Source organism: Tasmannia lanceolata, unplaced genomic scaffold, assembly GCF_043159265.1.
Source record: "Tasmannia lanceolata isolate RefF3 unplaced genomic scaffold, GAP_Taslan_0.1 ptg000025l, whole genome shotgun sequence".
NCBI lineage: Eukaryota > Viridiplantae > Streptophyta > Magnoliopsida > Canellales > Winteraceae > Tasmannia > Tasmannia lanceolata.
In genome coordinates, this window is record NW_027518702.1 from 4,751,088 (window position 1) to 4,774,470 (window position 23,383).

At 37.9% G+C, this 23,383-nt stretch overlaps 2 protein-coding genes and 2 pseudogenes across 2 annotated transcripts; all 4 read right to left on the reverse strand.

The window, feature by feature from the left end:
* Window positions 1-945: 945 nt before the first annotated feature.
* Window positions 946-1,308, reverse strand: LOC143857563 (uncharacterized). Its single transcript, XM_077368037.1, has one exon. The coding sequence runs from the start codon at window positions 1,306-1,308 to the stop codon at window positions 946-948; it is 363 nt and encodes a 120-aa protein (XP_077224152.1).
* Window positions 1,309-1,340: 32 nt separating this feature from the next.
* LOC143857564 (uncharacterized) lies at window positions 1,341-2,123 on the reverse strand. Its single transcript, XM_077368038.1, has one exon. It carries the CDS (start codon window positions 2,121-2,123, stop codon window positions 1,341-1,343), a length of 783 nt encoding a protein of 260 aa, XP_077224153.1.
* A 4,239-nt stretch (window positions 2,124-6,362) lies between these two features.
* Window positions 6,363-8,023, reverse strand: LOC143857820 (fatty acid elongase 3-like pseudogene; annotated as a pseudogene).
* A 14,359-nt stretch (window positions 8,024-22,382) lies between these two features.
* LOC143858338 (U6 spliceosomal RNA) lies at window positions 22,383-22,492 on the reverse strand (annotated as a pseudogene).
* Window positions 22,493-23,383: the final 891 nt, after the last annotated feature.

The window sequence follows — 23,383 nt, forward strand, 5'->3', positions numbered from 1 at the left end:
ATTTACTTTTCTCGTAGAATGAATGGGTCTAGACGCAAGCCCATGTATTTTCAAGGTAATCTTGTTTTGATTCTTGGAATGGGACCAAATCAATTCACTGTTGGGTTAAGTGAATAAATGGAAAGCGCTCTGTCGGACCACCCATTGCCATCCTAATTTTTGATGAATTTCAAGGGTGTCAGTGAGAAGGGAACTCATTGGCACTATATGCCCAATATTTAACCTTTTTAAGGTTTCTGACTCTGGACCCATTTATTCTTAGGGCCTTGTATGTGTTTTCAACTGTATTTTATTTTCCCATTTTAAGGAAAATTTCAATTTTGTTTATCAAAAAAGTGATGAAACCTAGATGCTCCTTATTCAGAGGCACAGCTCATATCATTAATTTTGCCAAGTTCACCAAGTAGGTGATATTTGCCCACTTTGTAGCTTCTTCCTCGAGGAACTCCTGTGAGGGAAGTTGGAATGAATTACCACAAACATTAGGAAGTGAGGTATTTTAGATCAGAAGCATCTGTGATTCTTAAATTTCATATCGGGTATGGCACTATTGTGTGGGATATTTGTGCAACTATAAATAAGAACACAAGAGAGGTAGATCAATTCAGAATTCAGATATCACCCATGAAGAGGGAAGAAAATGCTAATTGAACCATATTAATGGAGAAACCAATATTGCTACTTCATTACTCTTGATTTAGTTACATTATCTCACATAAATTTAAATTTTTTTAACCCGGAAAGTAACGACCCCAGGGCGGATCGGCAGATTTATATATAAAAGTTGGGACCATACAAGAGGAGGGGAGACCTCCTAGCCATCAATACAGGAAGTCGAAGCCCTAGAAAGAGAGTAAAGAGGAGGGGAAGCCTCTAACTCGTCAACATGGCAAGCAAAAGCCATAGGAAAAAGACAACATTCAATGCTTATAAGGGAGAGTGCCCTTAGTTGATCTTGCTTCTGATGTTGGGAAGGCCAAGTGCATCACATCTTGCTGCCTCTCTTGCCAGGCGAGGCATGGAGGCCCAGGAGCAATAGAACAAATTGGATCTTGATGAGCAGCCGAAGTTTGCAAGGGCATCTGCAACTGAGTTTCCCTCTCTGAATTGGTGATTGCAAGTGGGAGACAAAATGCAAAGGAGTGGTTGAATATCTTTCCAGAGATATTGGATTGCCCATGGGATTTGCCCTTTACCGTCGATGAGATCAATTAGAACTTTGCTATATGATTCCACGATCATCTTGCTCATATTAAAGGCCTTGCAACAGCGGAGCCCGTCCAAAAGCACACGAGTTTCCGCAACCATGTTAGTGCCTTTCTCGTAGTAAAGAGAGAAAGCTAAGATAACCGTTGATTTTTCATTTCGAATAACTCCTTCTCCACCTGCTTCTCCAGGGTTCCCCTTCGAAGCTCCATTATGTTGAGCTTAAGAGTTCCTTTAGGGGGTCTCTTCCATAGAATCCAGCAATCCTTTTGAATCCTTGGACGGCAAGGAGAAATGCGAAGTTGGGACAGAGAAAGAACCTCTAACAAGTTTGGTTCCTTGAGAGGAGAATGGCTACAATCCAGATTTCTGATACCCTCTGAAATAGTGCTGATGATTCTATTGGTGGGATTAGATTTTCCTTCCATTCGTCTGCTACACCGCTCTTTCCAAATTTTCCAAGCTATGATGGGCGTTGTGAGGCTGAATAGATGGGCAGCTTGAGTTTTTCTTTTAGTTCCTGCTTTCCACCAACTTATAATTCTAGTCTTGATAGACTGAAATTGGATCAGATTGAAGTTCCAAAGGTTGGCAAACTCTGAACAAATAGATCGAGCTAACTCTCCTTCTATGAATAGGTGGTTCATGGTTTCATCTTTATGGATCGAGCAACAAACACATTTGGATGGTGCCTGAATGTGCTTGCTTTTTATTCTTTCATCTGTGGCAATGGCTTCCTGGAAAAATTTCCAGAGGAAACAACTGATTTTTGGAGGAATAGATCCCCAGGTCGGTGCAGCCCAGCTCACATGACTATCTCTAGTCCTATTGACGATCCATGCTGAATTGGTGCTAAAGGTGCTTGACGGGGAGGGACACCAAATCAGTATATCTGGAGATTCATTCAATTGGAGCATGGTGTTGGACAACGCCTCAATCTAGACTGTCGAGAGGTGAGGTTCAATGATCTCCATGTTCCAGCCCCCTGATGGAAGAAGCATGTCTTTGATGATAGCAGTGATGTTTATGTCTTCTCTATTTTCAACTAAGAAGAGTAATGGGGTGCTACCCATCCAGAGATCAGCCCAAAAAGATATGGATCCATTACCAAGAATCCATCTCGAATTTTGAATCCAAGTAGCTCGAACAGATAAGATTTCTTTCCACATTTTTGAACAACCATGAGTTGGTTGAATTAAATTCAAGTGATGGTTTCTGCAGTATATCGATCTGATAAGGGAGCTCCATAACGAGTTGTTAGAGTGAAGGTGGTGAAGAAACTTTAATCTGAATGCTGAGCTTAGTTCCGAAAGGGATTTAATTGCCAGGCCGCCCTCAACTTTGGGCTTGGATATGCGACTCCATGATACCCAGTGCATTTTGGCTCCTTGATCGCTGCTGCCCCACCAAAAACTGGACAACAAGTTCTCTATTCTCTTTAGGACCGCTTTGGGAGGACACATTGCTGATAATGTGTGACTAGGAGTGCTTGACAGGACATGATTGATGAGAACTAATCTCCCAGCCTGGGAAAGTAGTTTACCTTTCCAGCCCTCTATCTTTCTTCTTATCTTCTGAATTAAATCATCGAAGAAGCTGGATTTCACACGCCCTACATAGAGAGGTACTCCCAAGTAAGTGATTGGTGGAATTTTGTTGGTGAATCCAGTTGTGCTTGTGATAATTTTTCTTCTAGATGGGGAGGTCTTCTCAGAAACAGCAAAGCAACTCTTTGATTTGTTAACTAGTTGGCCAGATGCTTGCTCGTATCTACCGAGGAAGGACATGACTTGCTTGAGGCTATTTTTACTCCCATTTGACAAAATTATGGTGTCGTCCGCGAACAAGCAGTGCGTGATCGGGATGTTGCCTCTGTTCCTTTGAAAATATGTTGCTCGGCCTTCTCTAAAAACAGAGGAGAGCCCTCTGCTTAGAACTTCCAAATTTGATTTCCGAAGGCTGTGATGTATGAAAATACAGCCAAATTTGAGTATGCACAATGCATCAGGCTTTCACAAGAGAGGCTGTAGATGTTGGTGGAAATGCATTTTCTAGATTATATGCTAATTCCTGTGGAAATGAACATTAAAATCAAATAAAGTTCTTCATTTAGTGATGTCCCTTCTCTGATTGACCACCAGCAATGGAACTTCTTGTTTCCAGAATCCAGCTAAACACTTACCTCTTCTTTTTGTTGTTTTTATATCTCACTGTCTATTTTTGTTTCAGTAATTTTACTGCCCCGTTCTGCGGCCCTTTCTAATTTTTAGAAAATAATGGTTTATTTCCCTTGGATTCCTCTAATTTTCAGATTGAACTGTTGTTCTTGGTCTAACTTTCAAATGATGGTTGAGGATTTCATGAAAAGAATAGCGACCGACTTCAATGTTCAGAACATTGCCAAAGCTGCAAAGGCTTCCGAGCAAGCAAAGATTGCTGTGGTGGGAGTCGACATTGAACTTATAATCAAAGCTACTTAACACTCTTACCTCCAGGTAAATCACTTCTTTGTTTGTGATTAATATTGTTTAACACTTGCACTCACACATGCACAAATTTAAGAGAGGTCGGGTCAAAAAATTTCCTGGTTTCTATAATGCTAGTTTCAATTGGGGATTATCTTCCCAAATACATCAAAAAATTGAATTTGGGTGCGCATATCACCACAGAAAAAGAATTCATCACCCAATTAGATTCTCCTTGTCCCAGATTTATACTTAATTGATTTGATTTAATCCGTTGAATTGTGAGGTACCCTTGCATACAACAACTCATGGGTTCCTATACCAAAATGAGACACTTTTGGCATGTACTATCCTGACTGGACCCCAGCCTGACGCTGGCGCCATAAACAACACCCTTATTATTAGTATAGTAGTGTGAGATGGTCTCCCTTCTCACACCCTTCTCACGTAAGTTATCGTAAGGGTGCTTAACTTACCCGTACTAATAGGGCGTTTATGGCGTGAGAGGGGCCCTCTTTTGGCACTGACAAAGTTGTGTTGATGGGTTTTTTCCATTACCAGATGTCATTATCGGCACCCGATGTTTCGACCATTAAAAGAACCGAACGACAGCCACGGGACAATGAGTTATTCCACTGGTGGGAGAAGGATGGAATGAAAATTGTGACAACTGAACTTGAATGTTTATTGTTTAATTGAGTTCATTTACGACTATTTGTAAAAATTCTTCACCAACCCCCACCCCCCCCCACCACAGAGAGAGAGAGAGAGAGAGAGAGAGAGAGAGAGAGAGAGAGAGAGAGAGACTTGGGAAGAACAGCTCCCTTCAATAAAGAAAATGCCATTGATGTTCAATCAATTTTATAGAATTCTCCCATGAAGAAGGGTGTATTTATTGTTTATTCAAGTGCATTGTAGACTGAATCTTGAGGTTTAATTGAACTTTGGAGAGAACAGTTTCAAACGCATGCCTTTGAATTCAATTTGCCAAAGAAATGAGATGGAACTAACTGTATGAAAACAAGCTGTCATTTTAGTTATCCTTGCTGAAAGTGCCTAATATTTACCTTAGGGGCTGTTCGGATGCAGGGGAAATCTTTACTGGAAAATATTTCCTATGTGCCTATAGCAAAATAGGTCTACTCTTCATAACTTTATCGAGAAAACAAGGTTATTAGGTTTTTTTTTTTCATGAAATAATTATTGTTGATTGTGTTGTTGAACATATGGGCAGATTGGGTAAAAGATGTCCCTAAAGTGGTTCTTCCCCATAGTTCTCATTATCAGATGTTTTCTTTAGGAAAATAGGCCAGGGCATGTTTGCCTAAGCAGCCTATGCTGAAAGCTATTTCCTGAAGACAGAAAAGAAACCTTGACAATTGAATTATCTGGTGCTTGGTAATTCAATCTTCAGGTAAAATTTTCATCAAAAACCTTGAAAAGAGAACCTTGTTATAGCGAGTTTCTTCTTTTCCTTAGGCTCCGTTTCTTTCTACGTAAAAATGGACGTAAAATTTTCATCAAAACCCTTGAATTAGCAAAGTCCCAATTGTTTCGAACTTTCAATTTTTGGAATTTTTTGGAATAGTATATTTACGGACACAAAACAAATTTTACGTCGAAAGAAACAGAGCCTTAGAAGAAAAAAATCTCTCAAAGGAAAAAAAAAAAGATTGAGCTTTACACATGCAGCTGATATCGATTGAGTCTAACTTGTCACCAGTTTGTTCTAGAAGGAATCTGAGTAAGCGAGATTCACGAGAAAGATGAGTGAAACAAGAAAGCAAAATAAAAAAGGGCAGCCCAGTGCACGAGGCTCCTGCCATTGTGAGGTGTGGGGAGGGTTAGATGTACCATGCCTTACCCTGCTTTGCAGAGAGGCCAACAAGAAAGCAAAATAAATAAATAACAGGGGACTTGATCTTGAAGAATTTTATGCAGAAATTTGCTAGGCAATTTTACAGAAAGCCATTTTGCTGCATACTTTCTCAGGAGAGAACCACCACCTCAGATGAATTAAATGAATAAAGACAAAATCTGCTACCAGGTGGCTGTTCTCTCCTGAGGAAGTGAGCCACGAAATGTCTTTCTGCCAAATTGCCTAGCAAAGTCCCTTTTATGAATTGAGTTAGCTGCTCAGTTTTCATGACATTAAAGATAAGGTAAGAAGAAAGAAAGCTAATCTTCTATGATTACCGTATTTGAGGGATGTACTGAAGTTTATAAAGTTCCTTAATATGAAGGTGCACTTTGATACTTCCACATCCTTTTCCAAGATTTTTATCCCTTGATTGTTTTTTTTTTTATCTCTGCCTAAAAGAGGGCAGCAATATCATTCCCAGTATAATTACATACTCATATTTTTTTCTTATTGGTTTCATGAGAGCTCTCTTGACTTGGAAAGGATGTCCCCCCTTTTATGATAACATCACCAATGACAACCATTCACATAAAGTAGCTCTAATTTCACCTGCAATAATTGTTCACTGAGATTTTTTCTTTCACCTAAAAGGAGCCACTGGGTTGGTAATTCATGAGAGTAACTTTGAGAAAAATGACTTACACCAACACCACAAACACATGATAAGAAATTGGATGGAATCTACCAAAAGGGAAAAGCAAGTAGAGGAACAACAGAAAAGCTAGTCCCTAACAAAAACTAGAAGAAAAAACCCATCAAGAAAACAGATATAAATCACAAAAAAGCTATATATATCTTACCTCATCATATATGTAACTTCTATACAAAAGGGATCTACGATTTTTTATCCCCCAAAATCATTACTCATTTCAGCTGCTATAACACAAAAGAAGCTAAACAAAGTAAGAAACAAAAACAAAAAAAATAGAGAAAAACATGATATGAAGTAAAGATCCAAACCCAAATACAAGGGAGGCTCCCCTTTTAGAGATCTTTCTTGACCTCTACATCAGAACTTGAATGATTTGAATGGCTTGAAGAATCATAATCATCAGTCAACTTGCTCTGCTTGAGATACATCTTTACATAAAAATTCAAGGACAATGCCAGTAGAGCTCCATTCAAAACTGAATTGAAGACCCAAGCTCCAATCCCATTACACCCACCTTTCCTAAAGTGCAATAACAAAACCCCAAGATGGCAAACAAGGTTGCACCCAAACAACAAGAGCTGGCAATTCAAGATCAACGGAAAACACGCGGCGGGGAGTCCAACGGCGACCCAAAATCGGTACCCATAAACAACTGAGTAAACCAATGTGGTGGAGAGAATTGCGATAATTTGAAAAGATTGGGAGAATTCAAGCCAGAGAAAGGACATACATATGAGAATTGAGTGGTGGAAGAGACGAAAAAAGGTCAATTTTCGCCTACGAAGGATCGAAAAGAAGGTCCTAAAGAGTTGAAGGAATCTTGAGAGGTAGAAAATATATGACCAAAAGAAAACACGCCCCGTTGGACGGGTTCCAAGTGGGAAGCAAAGGAGCCATTGGAGTGGGGTTTTGGACCGGCGCCAGAACCAACGGGTGTCGCGAATTTCGGCAGCAACGGAGAGGAGCATTCCGGTGAAGATTCCGATAGAGATTAAGGCCATTGCGAGGCTATGAATGGCCGGAATCGGTCCTAGGGGAATGGGACGCTTGCGCCCGAAAAGGATTAGGACTAGATGGAGGAACAATGAGAGAATCAGATGAAATGATATAAATGTAATGAGGAATGGCCATGTGGAGCCCCATGATTGCGTCGGACTCCATCGGAATCCGATGATTGATGGGTGTTCTGAGAGCCAATATGTCAGGCTCTCAGAAACATAACACCCCATCAAAATATCCTTCTCAGAGAGGATGAACAACAAAAAGGTTTCCAGATTCTGAACCTTTATAACACGTGGGTGCGATCTTTTCCTCGTAAATTGTTGATGATTTTTCCACCAAACAGCAACTTCTGATCCAAGAACCTGTCTTTTCTATTCTCTCCTACTCTCTAGATTTCGTTTCTGATCATAAAATCTTTCTCGATAAATGTGCAAATGGCATTGATAGAAAAAGGGTTATCACCAAAACCTTATATAAAGATGAAGAAATTCAAAACTTTATGATCTGATGACCCTTTTTTGTCTCTCTCTTATCTTTTTCTACACGGGTTGTTCTTCATTTGGATAGGATTTTGGGGTTTTTTTTCTTCCCTTTCTTCTGGAAAGAAAGAAAGAGAGAGGAAGGGTCCAACGTAGAGGAGGGGGTCTTTGATTTTGTACAAGGAAGGCGGCTAAAGAGAGGTTAAAAAGGGGGTTTAGTGATTGGTGGTGGAGGGGTAGATGAAATATCTATGCAGAATTCTGATTAGAAAACAGGTGTTAAAAGTGTAATCTTAGCCATTCCGTTTAAGATTTTATTGGCGTCCAGATTGGAGATTCCGCATGCTGCACGTTTGTTTTGCTTAATAGGACTTTCTATTTTTCTCTAAAAAGTTTAGGGGAGTGATAAATCGACCCCCTCTCTGTGTCTATCTCTCTCCTCTTTATCTGTCTAACTCAGAGGAGAGAGAAAGACATAGGGGGTCGATTTAAGATATTTGGGGGCGATTTATCATTGCCCAAAGTTTATCTAATTGCTGTTTTATATTTTCATTTTCTCTTTTTCAATGCATTGTGTTGGAAATTAGGGTTTAGACCTTTGACCCTTGAATAGGGAGAGTTACAAGAAAGTGACCCACATGTGCAACATATTTTAAGAGGATATTTTAATAGTTTTTTTTTTTCATTTATTTTATCTATGAATATTAAAAGAGGAATGCTAAACTCAAGGGCGCACTTGCATAAATAAGATGAAAGGGTGCCCCCATTGGTTACAAGTCACCAATGTGCATTTAATGTATTTGAGTTTTCCCTATTTGGGGTGCTATTATAAATGCAGTTTGATGACTTTCAACCAATGGGGGTGCCTTTTCATCTTATTTATGCTAGAGAGCCCTTGAGTTTAGCATTCCTCATATTATAATGAGTTTTTTTTTTTTTGTCATTTATAAAAATTTATATCTTTGATGGCTAAGTTTTTCTGAGGTAATTATAAAAAAAAAATTATGTTGCAAGTATGTATATAAGAATTAAGTAGGTGTGAAAGGATCCACTTCAGATTGGATCCACCTATATCTTGGTTAGGAAAACACTTCTAACCATCAGAGAGGATTCATTGCTTTTTTACAGCAAACCTCTCTTGGTTTTGGTTATAATCGGTTCGAATCCTTTTCAGAGGGCTTTTAGAATCCTAACTTTTGGGTCTAGGTCACAATCGATTTTCAATTGGATCATCCATCAGAGTATCCTAGGTCCAACTTATGTTGTACACACTTAGAGAGCTTAGAAAGAGAGGAGGATCACCATGGAAACAAAAGGCTGAAAAATGAAATATTGTTAGATCCTCATATGAATTGAATGAATGAGACAAATTTGCAAAAAACAATTTTGCAGGCCCTCTATTCTAGGAGAAAAGTGCCACCTTATATGAATTGAATGAATAAGACAAATTTAGCTATGAGGTAGTTATTCATGGACGGCAAAACATCTTTGCCTAGACACTCTCTTTCAATAATATAAGTTCTTCTTCATATGAATTAAATGAATAAGACAAATTTAGCTATGAGGTGACTCTTCTGTCTTGAGAAAGAGGGACGGCGAAATGGGTTTATGGGAAATTACCTAGGCAATCTCTGCAAGTATTGTAGGGATTTGCTAGGGAATTTCAAGTAAAGCTATTTCACAGCTGACTTTTGCATAGGAGGACCATCACCTTGGATGAATTAAGTGAATAAGACAAAATCTGCTAAATGTGAGCCTGTGTGGTTGTTTGGGGTTATTTTATCTCTATTTTTATCTATCGTTACTATGAGTAATGCTAAACTGAAGTGTCAATTGTGCACTTACAAAAATAGGTCGCAGGGCCCTTGAGGCTGTTTTTTGCAATGTGCACCCTTCAGTTTAGCATTCCTCATACTACAAATAGTGGGAAAACTTTGTTTGCATCTATGCTATTTAAAACCTGATAGATATGAAGTTTTATTGCCTTATAAATGTAAATTTCTACATACTCATTAAATATCAAATAAAACTTATTTTTCAATAGCTATCAAAACATTATATATGTAAAAAAATTTATAGGTACAGATAAATACTTAATATAGTTTCTAAGCTTTTACTCATGGTTTGAAATTTCGACCGAAATTTCAGATTTCGATCAGCACCGACACCGAGATGACCGAAATCCGAAATTTCCGAAACATATAAAATTTCGGAAGTTTTGGCGAAATTTTAAACAAAATATTAATTTTTTATTCCTTTACAAAATTTCGGTAATTTCAGCAGAAATGTCGGCCCAAAAAACCGACATTTCGAGCGTCAATACCCAACTTCGACCGAAATTTTGGGATTTCAGCTGAAATTTCGGTTTCGGCTAGGTCCGAAATATATGCCGAAACCGAAATTTCAAACCATGCTTTTACTCTATTTTGAATTCATAAAAAATTAGGGGAAGTGATATTTACGCCCCTTTTGATCACCAGGGACACCCGGTGTCAGAAAAATCCAAAATGGAGGCTAATGTGATTGCAATCAGAAAAATCCAGTGGATTTGATTGCAAAATACACTGACACCGGGTGTCCCTGGTGATCAAAAGGGGCGTAATTCCCAAAATTAGTCATAAAGAAAATATTTTTTGCATTAATTATGATTTGCGAATAGTGCATTTTTTCCACTGTTTCTAATTAAAATTTTAAATATGAATCACAATATGTCGATCAAGATACACGTTGCAATCCAGTTGATAAGCTTTGTTCATAACCACTAAGAACTAAAACACAACTACTTTTTTAATTAACTCAGAATTTATCTAGGAACCGGGGGTAGCACCTGAATTTTATTAATAAAAATAAAGAAAGTACAGGAAGAGGACATGCAACGTAGCCTCCGAAACCCAATTCACCAAACTAATAAAGAATTTCCAATACAACCATTCAAAAAAAAAAAGAATTTCCAATACAGTTCTATAACACAATATAAAATAATTATATAACTTGAACATCAGAAATACTGAGCTGATCACATCTAACACCCCGCCTCTCACGCCTCTTGGGACATTTAACCAGGTTCAGAATTTTCATCAAGTCTAGTAGAAAAAGGGAATGAGACCATGGGACCATGAGATCCTCTTCTTATGAGAGGTGCTTGAGAAGTTCGATGTGGGCCCACCCGCATTATGTCAGCATGATCTGAGTCCTTTATTCGAGGACCCCTACATATGGAAAAATCACCATGTTTGAACATTGTTAACCATCAGAGTATTGAACTTGAATGTGTTTCAATGGTGCTAAATTCTTATTCATCCTTTAGCAATTCATCATTAGGATCATTTGGATTTTCGATTAAGGGTGATTTTTGGTTATGCCTAACATAGCGAAATTCACAAAGAATTATACTTAAAGATGTGAAGAACGCGTCTCCAATCTCTAGAACACATTGAAGCTTAAAAAAAAAGGATAACTTGTATTCAATTTAATAGAAAATGTAGTTTTTTTTTTATTGGGTTACGTCCATATTTATAAAACAAGACCGAAAGACCCCCAAAACCAATTGGCTTCTAATGTTACTTTATACGAAAAACAGTAAAAATCCAAAAATATTTTAAGCACATTAGAGCTCGTCAAGACAATGGTAAATTATAATCTCCGATCTCACGGTCGGATCAAAAGTTATGGCTATTTGAAGTTTAAACCTTCTTGCCTTCTTTTAATCTTCTTTTAATCTTGCATATTAAACAACTTTTTAATTGGCTTGTTCTGCATCATTGATCAAGGTTCTAAACAATACTGTGGGTGGACCCATAACATACTTCTTATGCTACTCTATTCTTAAGGCTTCTAAGAATATGATTCCCCAATCTTATATCACACATACTAATGTGGGTGGACCATGTGATTACTGATGCAAACCCTAATTTGTTTTGAAGTCTGCCTAGGGCTTTTATACCATCTATAAATGTCAATTTTAAATATAATATTTCTTATGAAAATTAGCTCCACACACCAAATTTATAAACAAAATAATATTATATTAATTTTGTGTTGTAAAGTATATGCTATAAACGTGAACCATGGATTTTCGCTCAAGTCCCCGGCACGACACGCCATGTCGGACATCGTGCATTGTCGAGCTTTATTTATTTATTTATTTGTAATTTTCGCCGGCATTGTCAAAAATTATTATATTTTTACTGCAAATGAAATTTGCACTCCTTTTTTTTATTATGGCACTCCTCACTTTAAATAAACACCTTTGCAATTTGTTGTTTATAGCCTTTTCATGAATTAGAATAGCCTTTAAAAACTAATTAGAGAAGCTAAAAAATAATAAAGAGAGTGTGTGCAGATACCATTTCTTGTGCCCAAGCTTGAAGAGAATGGCATGAGACATGTTTTGATGTTGTTGGGTAGTAAAACAATTGGGTTTGGTAAATATTTGAATTTTTGCTCTATTATTATACATAAAATAATTAAATTTAGGTATTTACGCCCGTCATTTTGACGATGTTGATTAGTAAAACATTAGTGAAAGATTTCTTCTTGAATTAGTCAGAAAATACATACTTTTCAACTTGAATTGTTGATTTAATTACTTGCTGCTCACGCCCTAAAATAATGAGTATTTAGTGTCTAGAAGATTATAAACCAAAGTGGATAAGATTTCTTCATAAGTGGCAAAGTTCTCAATTTTCAATACATCTGAAAACCTCACGTAAATGCTTCTGGTAGAATCCCTTATCCAAAAGAAAGCTTGGATTAGGGCTTAAATGAGAAAAGATTTATGGTCTAAAGAGCATGACTTGATTATTTCAAAAATGTTTTTATTGCCTAATGGGTATTACTAGGGATGTCAATGGATCCAGACGGTCCGATGGATTGTCCGAATCCGAACGTTAATAAACGGGATCTAAACATATGAATAGGATCCATGGGCATATTTCGGATTATCAAATCTGGGATCCGAAAATTTTTGGATTGTGTATGGGCACGCCATAGATGTCCATTGGATAGTCACGATCCGAAATGGTTTACAAAAATACCCTCCATATTTTGTTAGTGCTAACCGTTCTATGAAGGGTATTTTGGTTAAAATCTCTCTTATCACAAATGAATCGGATGGGAATGCGATTTCACTCATTTTAGTCGTTTCATTTCAAACTTTCACAAAGGAAAAGAGAGAGGGGTTTTGCTCTTTATGCATCATATGCTTTAATAATAGTTATACATTATATTTGTGTATGTAATTTTGATTAGTTTCATTGTTTACAAGCACTATTATACACAGATTAAACATAGATAAAATTTTAATTTATGTGAAGAAAATGCATAGAGACACACTAATAGTGGACTGCCGTTCTATCTCTTTTTTAAAAAATTAATTGTTTACTTAGCTTAGCGGGACATAATAGGACAGTCCGAATTAAAATGGATCGTGATCATGACGTGGAAAGTAGGATCCGAAGAACAATCCGACTCCGACCCGACCAATAAGGAATTTGAATGGATCGTGATTGTGACATAGGTGGATCCGACCCGAAGTGGATCCGTTGACACCCCGAGGTATTACAGCCACAAATTTAATAAATTATAGTTGTTTAAGAGTGTTTTCAAAGGTACTTAATATAACCAAGTGGGCCCTACCTTTCATTTATTCAGATCGTCCACCTGGTATGCCCTAGATTGGTTATCCAATGGCCCAAATATCTCGGCAATTGGAAGATTCTAACTATCCAATTAAATGTATTTCTACCATCGAATGTAGATCATAGGGCTGCAACTCGAGCCGGGTTTTACCCGACCCGCATCGACCCGACCCGAAAATAGCTTGGGTTGGGTTCAGGTTTCATGGGTTTCGGGTCGAGCCGGGTTGAGCATTCAAAAGCCCGCATGAATCTCGGGTCGAGCCGGGTTTGAAGGAGCCCGACCCGACCCGACCCGAGTTACATAAGTTATAGTATGTACATTTTTTTCTATTGTTAGTTACAAGTTAAAAGTGAAAACCCACGCACCCACTGTTATGTATGTGAGTGTAATTTCTGCTTCTATGAGTTGAGTTGATTCAAGTGTTTGATTTAGCATTGTTTGATTGTAATTACAACATTGTTTGATTACAGCATTGTTTGATTCAAGTATAATGTGAGTGTAATTACATCATTATTTGATTCAAGTGTAATTTCTGCTTCTATGAGTTGAGTTGCCTTGCCAAACAAGAATTTTCCTTAAAAAATTGCGTCAACGTGAAAAAACCCGACCCGACCCGAGATTTATCATGGGTAGGGCCGGGTTTGGGAATCGTGGGTTTTCCGAAAAAAAACCCGACCCGACCCGACCCGAGATATTTCTCGGGTAGGGTTGGGTTCTCCAAAACCCGACCCGCCCGACCCGAGTTGCAGCCGTAGTAGATCATTGCCAATATCTTGTTTCTGATCATCCATTCATATGCTATCGATTGAAAAGTTAGCATCATCTGACCAGAATGCATTTGGACCCATCATAGATTTCAACGGTGGAACTTCATAGATAAAAGTGGGGCCCATTATGTAATAGTGTGCCTGCATCATTGTTGCCTCATTGAAGCATTTCTCAGATGTTTCTAATTTTCCCAGATCAAATCCCAATGACTATGAGATGCATTAGCCATTTCCATTTCATTATACATGAAGGCCATGTTTGGCAGCTATGAAAGTTTCTTCCATGGAATATTAGTTTATCAAGTGGAGAGAGAGAGGGATAAGGAGGGATGGAGAGGTAGAGAATTGAGAGAGCATTAGTGAGGAGGTTGAAGTATAAATGATCAAATAACACCAACTCTAACAACTTATGCTTTTGGAGCTATTGCCTCAGGGAAGGTCATGGGGTCAAACCCCCTTCATATTAAAAATCCGCCAACCCAAAAAAGGGGCCACACGTCCCACATGTATGGCCAACCCCAAAAGGGAGGAGCCACCTATGAGGGGAGTGTTGAAGTATAAATGATCAAATAACACCAACTCTAACAGCTTAGGCTTTTGGAGTAATTGGTTGTTTCACAAGCAAATGGTGTGAAGTGGCTGAAAAACAAGGAAAACAAAAACTCTCTTTTACACAGAGTTTCTGTTTTCCTTATTTATCTTTCTCAATTCTCTCGCTCTCCCACTCCCTAACCCTCTCTCAACTCTTGGTAAGCTAATATTCCATGAAAATATTCATGGCGGCCATACATGGCCTAAGTGTTGCCTGGATGAATTGGAAAATATTTTCTATGCAAAATGAATTTCCCATCGATTGGTAAATTCAGCTCACATGGATTTTTTTTACCAAAATTGAAAATTTTCCATTTTCAAGGAAAATTGCAAACCTACTGGACCCTGAATTAGTTTCCATGGAATATTGTTTTCCAAGGAAAAAAGATTTTCCATAAAAAAAAAATTTCCGTGGATCCAAATGCCCATTTAGACCCTGTTGGGATTGCAAGAACATTTTTTATGGATTTTTTTTTCTTTCCGCAATTTAAAGGGAAATAATATGATTATGGTTAATTTAGAGAAATATCATCATAAATTGAATAGGATTGGTTCAAGTTATTTTTTCGTGGTTTAAAAAAGTAGGTAATTTTAGAAATGATTTTCCTTTCCAAACTTTTCCATGAAATTCCAGCAATCCAAAGATGGCCTTGATGTGACGAATATGACGATAATTATCGGATTTGATTTATATTGTTAATGAAGTTCTGTAAGGTCCCATGAACCCATTATTCGAGAGACCGACCAGCTAATGTTATTCTAGTTTTCACCTAACATTCTATTATTATATGACTGATTCTTTTGTTTGACAATCTAGAAGTATATTTTATTCATGTTTACATAGTGAACAAATTAGAAGCTCTCTTCTAATCTTCTAATTCTCCATTCATGGTCTTCATTAGTGCTGAGGAAAAGATATTTGCTTTCCTTTTTAAATGGATGTCATTATGCTATAAACGACAGAAGAAAGCTTAAAAACTGTTTTGCATAAGAAACTTATCTAAGTGGTGTAACCGAATGGCCTTTGAAGAGTCTATTCTGTATTGGAAAATATGTTGAAATTTGGTTAGCTGACACCATGGCTTACGGGTGGACTTAGACTTTTCAGCTTCTTTTCTCTTTTCCTCCTTTGTCTTTCTTTACGGGCTCTTTGAATGGGGACTCCTCTTCTGGAAAGAATACTTTTGCTAATAAGAGTTGATACCATTCTTCTGTCCATTTCACATTGCCCCCCTTTATGTGTAACAAAGCCCAATAAGGTTTTAGATGAATCTCTCTCTCAAACTAGAAAACGTATACGACAAGTGCAGAAGGACATCATTATCTAAAGATTCATTCTTGAAGGCAGTGATGGAGCGTACAGACGTGAACAAAGACTCCCTGTTAAAGTATAAAAATATTAAATAACTCCTTCTCCAGCAGCTTAAGCTTTTGGAGTAACTGATCGTTTCACATGGTATCAGAACAAAGGTCCTGAGTTCAAACCTCGTTGTTGTTAAAAATCCACATGGAATGGCTAACCTAAAAGAGAGGCCACATGTGCCGCATGTGGGCCAACCCTAAAAAAGAAGGGCCACACGTGGGGGGAGTGTTAAAGTATAAAAAGATTAAATAACGCCTTCTCCAACAGCTTAAGCTTTTGGAGTAACTAGTCGTTTCACATGGTATATATCAAAGCAAAGGTCCTAAGTTCAAACCTCCTCCTTGTTAAAATCCACATGGAATGGCCAACCCAAAAGAGAGGCCACATGTGCCGCGTGTGGGCCAACCCTAAAAAAGATTAAATAATGCCTTTTCCAACAACTTAAGCTTTAGAGTAACTGGTCATTTCACAACTCCCATGACGATGAGTTTGTCTCGTACCAGACAAAACATTTGATAGCAATCCTTTTGTGAAAACATCAGTTAATTGTCTATGGCTAGTAATAAATAGGGCATTTGGAGAACCGCTGGCAACTCATTACAAAGTGGTAATTTAGTTCAATATGCTTAGTAAGCACTGTTGATCAAACGATGGTAGGGGATAAGGATTATTTGGTACAAATATAAGAGGAAATGATGCTTGAAGGCAGTTACTAAATCGCTTTCCTTAAGACAATATTTGTCTCTACACTTTGAAGAATTGATGAGTATTGGGTATTTGCCTCTAATTAAGATACAATGAAGCCCGTCAGACAGCATCTATTAATGTCTGTCAACATTATGTAGAAACGGAAACACACCCAAAACACCTCTGATTTGGCAAGTATGCGAGATGAGCTTCTGTTTCTGCATAATAGCAGAGAACCAGCGAGAAAAGTACAAAAATGAAAGAACAGTAGAGTTTGAAAGGGTTAGAAAAAAGAATAAAGGAGCTATGGAATTACTTGAAACTTAATCACCACTTGGATTTTCATTTTATATAGCAAATGGTGAGTTACTAATCTATTTTTAGACCATTTGATGTCTTTTCTTGTTGAAGTACATCCTTTCCTAGCGCCTGATCAATGTGAGCTGCTAATCTGACTGTTAGATCACGTCCGATTGTGATTCTATGGTCTAAATTAGCTTCTGTTGTTGGCTACCGTAAACAGTGATCCTCGGTAACGATGATTTGATCATTGAATCACAACCAATCACGAACTTATGGCCCGAATCACTCTAATCGACATTTGATCTTGGTACGCGACTGGTTATGATCCTACGGTCCAAAAAAGATGCGTACGTGCAAAGTATAAAGTGCGCCAAAAGGTGCCCTACTACCAATTGCAAAATGGCATGTACTTTCAAAGCAAGAGAAAAGAGTAAAGGGATACTTATATTAACCCATCTTCACCCTTCTTGCTTTCTAACGTGCGACTAAACTTTTAATCTTTCCACACACTTTTTCCTCTTTCAAAACACTCATTTTCTAAAATAAAAACTGTCATTTTTAAAAATCATTTTCAAAGCCCTTTAATTTTGAAAATCACAACACGCACATGGAAAATCAGACACAGCATAGATAGCATGGTCAATTCTCCTCTTTTCTTCTTTTTCTTCTTCGTCCTCTTCTACTCCTTTTTCGCCTTCCTCTTCTTCCTCTTCCAAGTTAGAGCAGCGATCGGCAGTGCAAGAGATGTAAAAACAGAAAAAATTAGAGAAGAAGAAAAGGTTAAAGGGTCTTTTGGCCCGTAGGGCGCCTAACCTGGGTGCAAAAACGTTGAAACTACACAACCACAAATTCAAACTAAAAATACAATTATTTTGTACTTTACCCCCAAGTTAGCGATGTAATAAACAAAACAAGTGTGACCTTAACAGATATAGGATGGATGATCACATTTATAATTACTTCTTAAAAATTTCCTTGGATGTATCTGAAGCATACATTCTCAAATGCTAAACTTAATGAATATTTTCGCTCAGACTGACGATTACCTAGTTAAGAAACAACTTCTGAACAGGTTCTACAAACTAAAGGAGGCCCTGGCAGTTGAATGAACAACTTGATTTTTGCTTGATCTCTTTGGGTTTCATTGATGGCAACTCTCCAGCATGTTCACATGAAGATAGGTGACTCCAAGATTGTGCCTAAACGACAAGGTGTGACCAAATGATCCATATATGAACGAGCCAATTTTAAGGTTCTAACATAAGGATATGAAGTTGGTAGAACAATGATAGACTTTGTCCATCGGTTACTTCATCTCTCAAATTAGGGAGAAAACAAGCAAAGAGTGACTTCCAACTATTCCAAACTCGCAGATCCAATCAATGTCCAACCTCACAATCTAAGAAGGCCACCCTTCTCCTCATATTGCTTCCAAGATTTGAACACAGAACTCAGTTGGGATATTGACGATCCAACACCACCATATAGCTAAATTTTTCCCAAGTCAACATATGAACTTCCCTAAATTGCCAACAATTATTCAATAAAAGGTCTCTTTGCAACTTTTCCAAGTTAAACACCACAATGGTGGATAACTGGATACTATAGACATAGTAAATAGGTAAATTTTGGAAGTATATAATTGACAATATGCATCCTCCTCGAAAGCAAGGTTTTAAATTTCGGTTTCGGTACCCATTTCAGACCCCGTGCCCCACCGAAATCCGAAATTTCGGCAAAATCCGAAATTTGGTAAAAATAAAAAATGATTATTTAAAAAATTTCAAAATTTCGGCCGAAATTTGGAATTTCACCAAATTTCGGTTTCGGCCCCGAAATTTAAAACCTTGCTCGAAAGCACCTTTCAAAGAACTCAGGTGTGACTCAATTACTCAAACCTATCTACCACATGAATCTAATCATGCTGTTGAAGGCCTTGCATTCAAGGTTAGCCCCAATACTTGGATTAGAAGCTGGCAATCTTGCATACTAGGATCTTTGCCATGCTTAATTCCAACAAGTCATACACAATAATTCTACATATGAAACTCTCCCTTCTATTTATTATTTGGCTTATAGTTTCCTTTAGAATGAAAGTAATATGTTAATATGATAGAAGGGTATTTCCTCTAGAGTCCCTAAATAAACCACCAATTCCTGCTAGACCTGGGTTCCCTTTCAGCTTCCATCAAAGATCGGTTAAGTCCAACCGGTTGGTGATGGACTCCACTTTGGTTTTTCGATTAGCAACTTCCTCTTCTTTTTATGGATGAAGGCCTTCCAATTTCTAAGGATTTGCCCAAGGCTGTCGTTAGGTGCCTCCTTTCCAGCGTTGCTCCATGCTATAATGTCCATTTTGACATCAAAAATAATTCTTCCCCTGCTATGCTTTAAGTCTTTGAATATATGGTTGTTCCTTTCCTTCCAAAGGTGTCAAATCACCACATAAGGGATCAGCTTCCACATTGCTCTATCAACCCCCCGAAAGGCCCAGAATTCCATTCAATGATAATTGTTTTAATTGACTTCCAAAGCACCCACTAAAGACCAAAGCATCAATAATCCTCATCCATAGCCCAGATGAGAATGGGCAATGAACTAGGAGATGATCCAGAGATTCTTCGATACTGCAGCATAACACACACTGGCTAGCCATCCGAACGTGTCTCTTTTTCAAACAATCATAAGTATTTATCCACTTCTTGGCTACCGTCCAAGCGAAAGTCACCACCCTTGGTGGTGCTGCCGCTTTCCAAATCCTTGTACATCGTGATGCCTCCCTGTTTAGTGACGCCAACCTGTAGAAGAAAGAACGAACCATAAAAGAACCAGACGGATTTGGAATCCAAACCCGTCGATCCTCAACATGAGGAGAGCAATAACAAGAATTGGCACGAGATAAAAAACAAGGAAAAGCAGGTGATTTCACAATCATTTAGGTTTCGCCTAAGCCTAGGGGTCCATACTATCCTCCCATCCCCATCCCTTTTCAAGTAGTCACATACCCTAGCCTCCCTATCGGTTGCTAGAATATATAGGCTCAGGAAGACATGGCACAACAATGACTCACCCAACCATGGATCTACCCAAAATCTTGTCCCATCACTCCTTCCAACTACAAATCTAACCAAGGGTTGATACACTGACTGGACTCGCATATGGACTCCCAAGCCCCTGAGCCTTTTCCTATAGCTGAGTTTCTACTCTCACACGCACCCCATTCCCTCCCATACTTATCCGCAAGGATGTGATGCCATAAAGATTCCTTTTCCTCCCCAAATCTCCATAACCATTTGCCAAGGAGAGCCTTGTTCCGTAGTTTGATGTTGCCGATACCGAGCTCACCATGTCTTTTCAACCTACTTACTTTCTTCCACTTCATTAGGTGTTTGAATTTCCTCTTGCTCTCTCCCCCTTCCCATAGAAAATCCCTTGTAACTTCTTAATTTTCTTACTTATTTTGGCTGGAGCTTTGTACAATGATAATAAATACACCGGTAAATTTGATAAAGCTGCTATGAGGAGTGTAATCCCCCTCCCCTCAAGACAGATATCTTTACTCCCATGCCGCCAATTTCTTCTCCAACCTTTCAGTGACAGTGCACCATAATGCTGCCTTTGGTACCCCAAAACCCAATGGTAGGCCAAGATATACAATGGGAAAGTTGCCTGCCTTACACCCCGTTATATTTGCATATGTCAATGCCTCTTCCCTTTCCATATTAATGCCAGCTAAAGAACTTTTTGAGAAATTTTTCTTTAGACCCGAAATCATTTCAAACCATTTGAAAATGGTAACAGTTACATCACACTTTTCCTACTTTCTTCATTGTGAACCAATGAGTGACCATATCTAAATCTATGATCTCATTTCTCCCCAGTATCTGCACCTGAGTGATCTCGTACTCTGCATTCCGCCCGGTCAGGAAATATAAAAAATTCTACTCTGCTCAGCCTTCTTCCAGTATTTGTCCCCATCATCAGGAGCGTCCCATTCCAATTATTGGTACTGATCCATCTCTTGACAACTCTTAAAGAGTGCAATAATAGGTGGCAAGACTCTTCTCCCCAGATGAAGACTTGAGATCACCTGCAGAAGTTGATATACACATGCAATATTCATCCTTTGGGATAAAGTTTGTGCAATCTTATCCCAAATCTCCCTAGTCGTCATCAAGAATATGTATCCATAACTAATATATGGTTGCTTCGAATTTAGTAGAAAAGACAAAACCATCAAGTTCTCATACTCACATTTATCATACACAGGATCATCCTCCTTAGGTGCCTTCAGTCCCCCAATAACATACTCCAATTTGCCTTGGTTGTAGATAAACATCTTAGTGGACCGCAACCACTTGAGATAATCAGTGTCAACCAACTCTACTATAGTGACTGCACATTATGGTCGGTCTTCCCATAGCTATAGATGGTAGGATTCATTCATGAGGCCCTGACTACTGTAGAGGTGATTATTAATTTACTGATAGTCGACATACATTTTTTGAGATAAATTCTGAGCACTACACGCTGTAGAATCTATCCGTTTCATCAAAAGATGTCCCCCCAATGCAGTCTATGGAACTGGAAAAAAAAACTCATATCTGAACTGAAAATTGATGTTTATCTATTTTCGAACAGAAAATTAGGATCACCTTCAAATCTCCATCAAAGAAGATGGGAAAAGACACCACAAATCCCCCAAAACACTGATTTTACCTGATGACATCGCCTGGTTAAGAAGAACAGTAAGATTAAAGGCTATGATTCTCTCGCTCTGACATAAAGTTGAAGCTTATATTGTGAATAATCGAGAAGAAAGAAAGAAAAAGAAAATTTTGAGCAACACGACTTGGGAATAACAGCCCCATTCATGAAATTTATTTCATGACATAACTGGTAATCACCAAAATGCCCCCAACAGGTTACAATACGATATAACTCAGCAAAATTCAAAGAAGTGTTGATACAATGACAAAAAAAAAGTAAAAAGTCGATAGAAAATGTACACATAGACTGATAGACACATACATTCGTGTGTCATGCCAAAAACAACAATAACTAGCTCTATAACAATAAAAAAATTAGCATATGTTCAAGGAAAAATGGAAAAATACAAAAGAAAATGAAGAAAATAAACAAAATATATGCATAACTGAAAAAAAAAAAAGTGCTTGTAGATATAGTCTAATACATAGTTACCGGGAAACTCCTATGGGTAAGCATATCTGCTTCCTAAAAAAATGTACCCAAAATGGGATTTCTGTTTCCTTATTTCACATAAATGGGTTCCTTGTATTTTGGAGATGTGTTACCTAAATTTTTCAATTTGTGTGTGTCGTCCTTACGCAGGGGCCATGCTGATCTTCTCTGTATGTGTTACCAAAATTTTAGAAATGTGTTTTTGCTCTACCACTAAAGATGCCAAGAAGAAAAACCATCGGATGACCGATAGTCAACTGTTGCCCACACATGACACATAGGATGTTCTCTCCCTGCCTCTATCTCTCTTAGAAAAATCAGAGACAAAATCACCCAATTCATCCCTCTGTTTTACAATTTCTACGAATGATCAAATGCTCATAGTTCAATTCAACCTGCACCAACTAGGCAATTATATTCTATTTGTTTTTTTTTTAATGGTATTCTATTTGTTGAAACTTGAAACTTGAACTTTTTTGTGAATTGGTAAAATTTTAAATATACAGCACAAAGGAGGGAAAACCCAAACAACAAAAAAGGAACGGCGATGCAACCCACCAAAAACAAAAACAAGGAAGACCCAAAACTACAAAGCAGGCATGATAGGAGACACCATAATTTGCAAGACAGACAGCAAAGGCATTGCCTTTAGGAAGAGCACTGTTAGTTAATTTTTCTTATATTTCTATGAGTTTTGTGCGAGAAATTTCTTTCTCCCTACAAGCCTGCTTTACTATGAATGGTGACATGAACAGTAATGTGGTTAGTAACCTCCCCTTTTCAAAGCCAAAAGATCACAACAATCTAATGGAGACCATCCTCCACAAAAATAGAAAAAGAGGCTAAGTATGATGATGGCATATCGGAAATGCTATAGTTTTTTTTAGTAGTGGTGTAATTGTCTTTTGGGATTTTAATTTTAATGTAATGGTGGTGGGATAGTGTTTAGTTAGGGTTTATCATTCATGTGTCATGATTCACGCATCACTATTCACAAAACATTATTCACACTGCCCTATTAACATCATTATTCACTCACATTTTTAAGTTTTGTGGAAACTTTCCAGAGTTAAGAGTATTGAGACAAAGGTCTTATCTGTGAGTT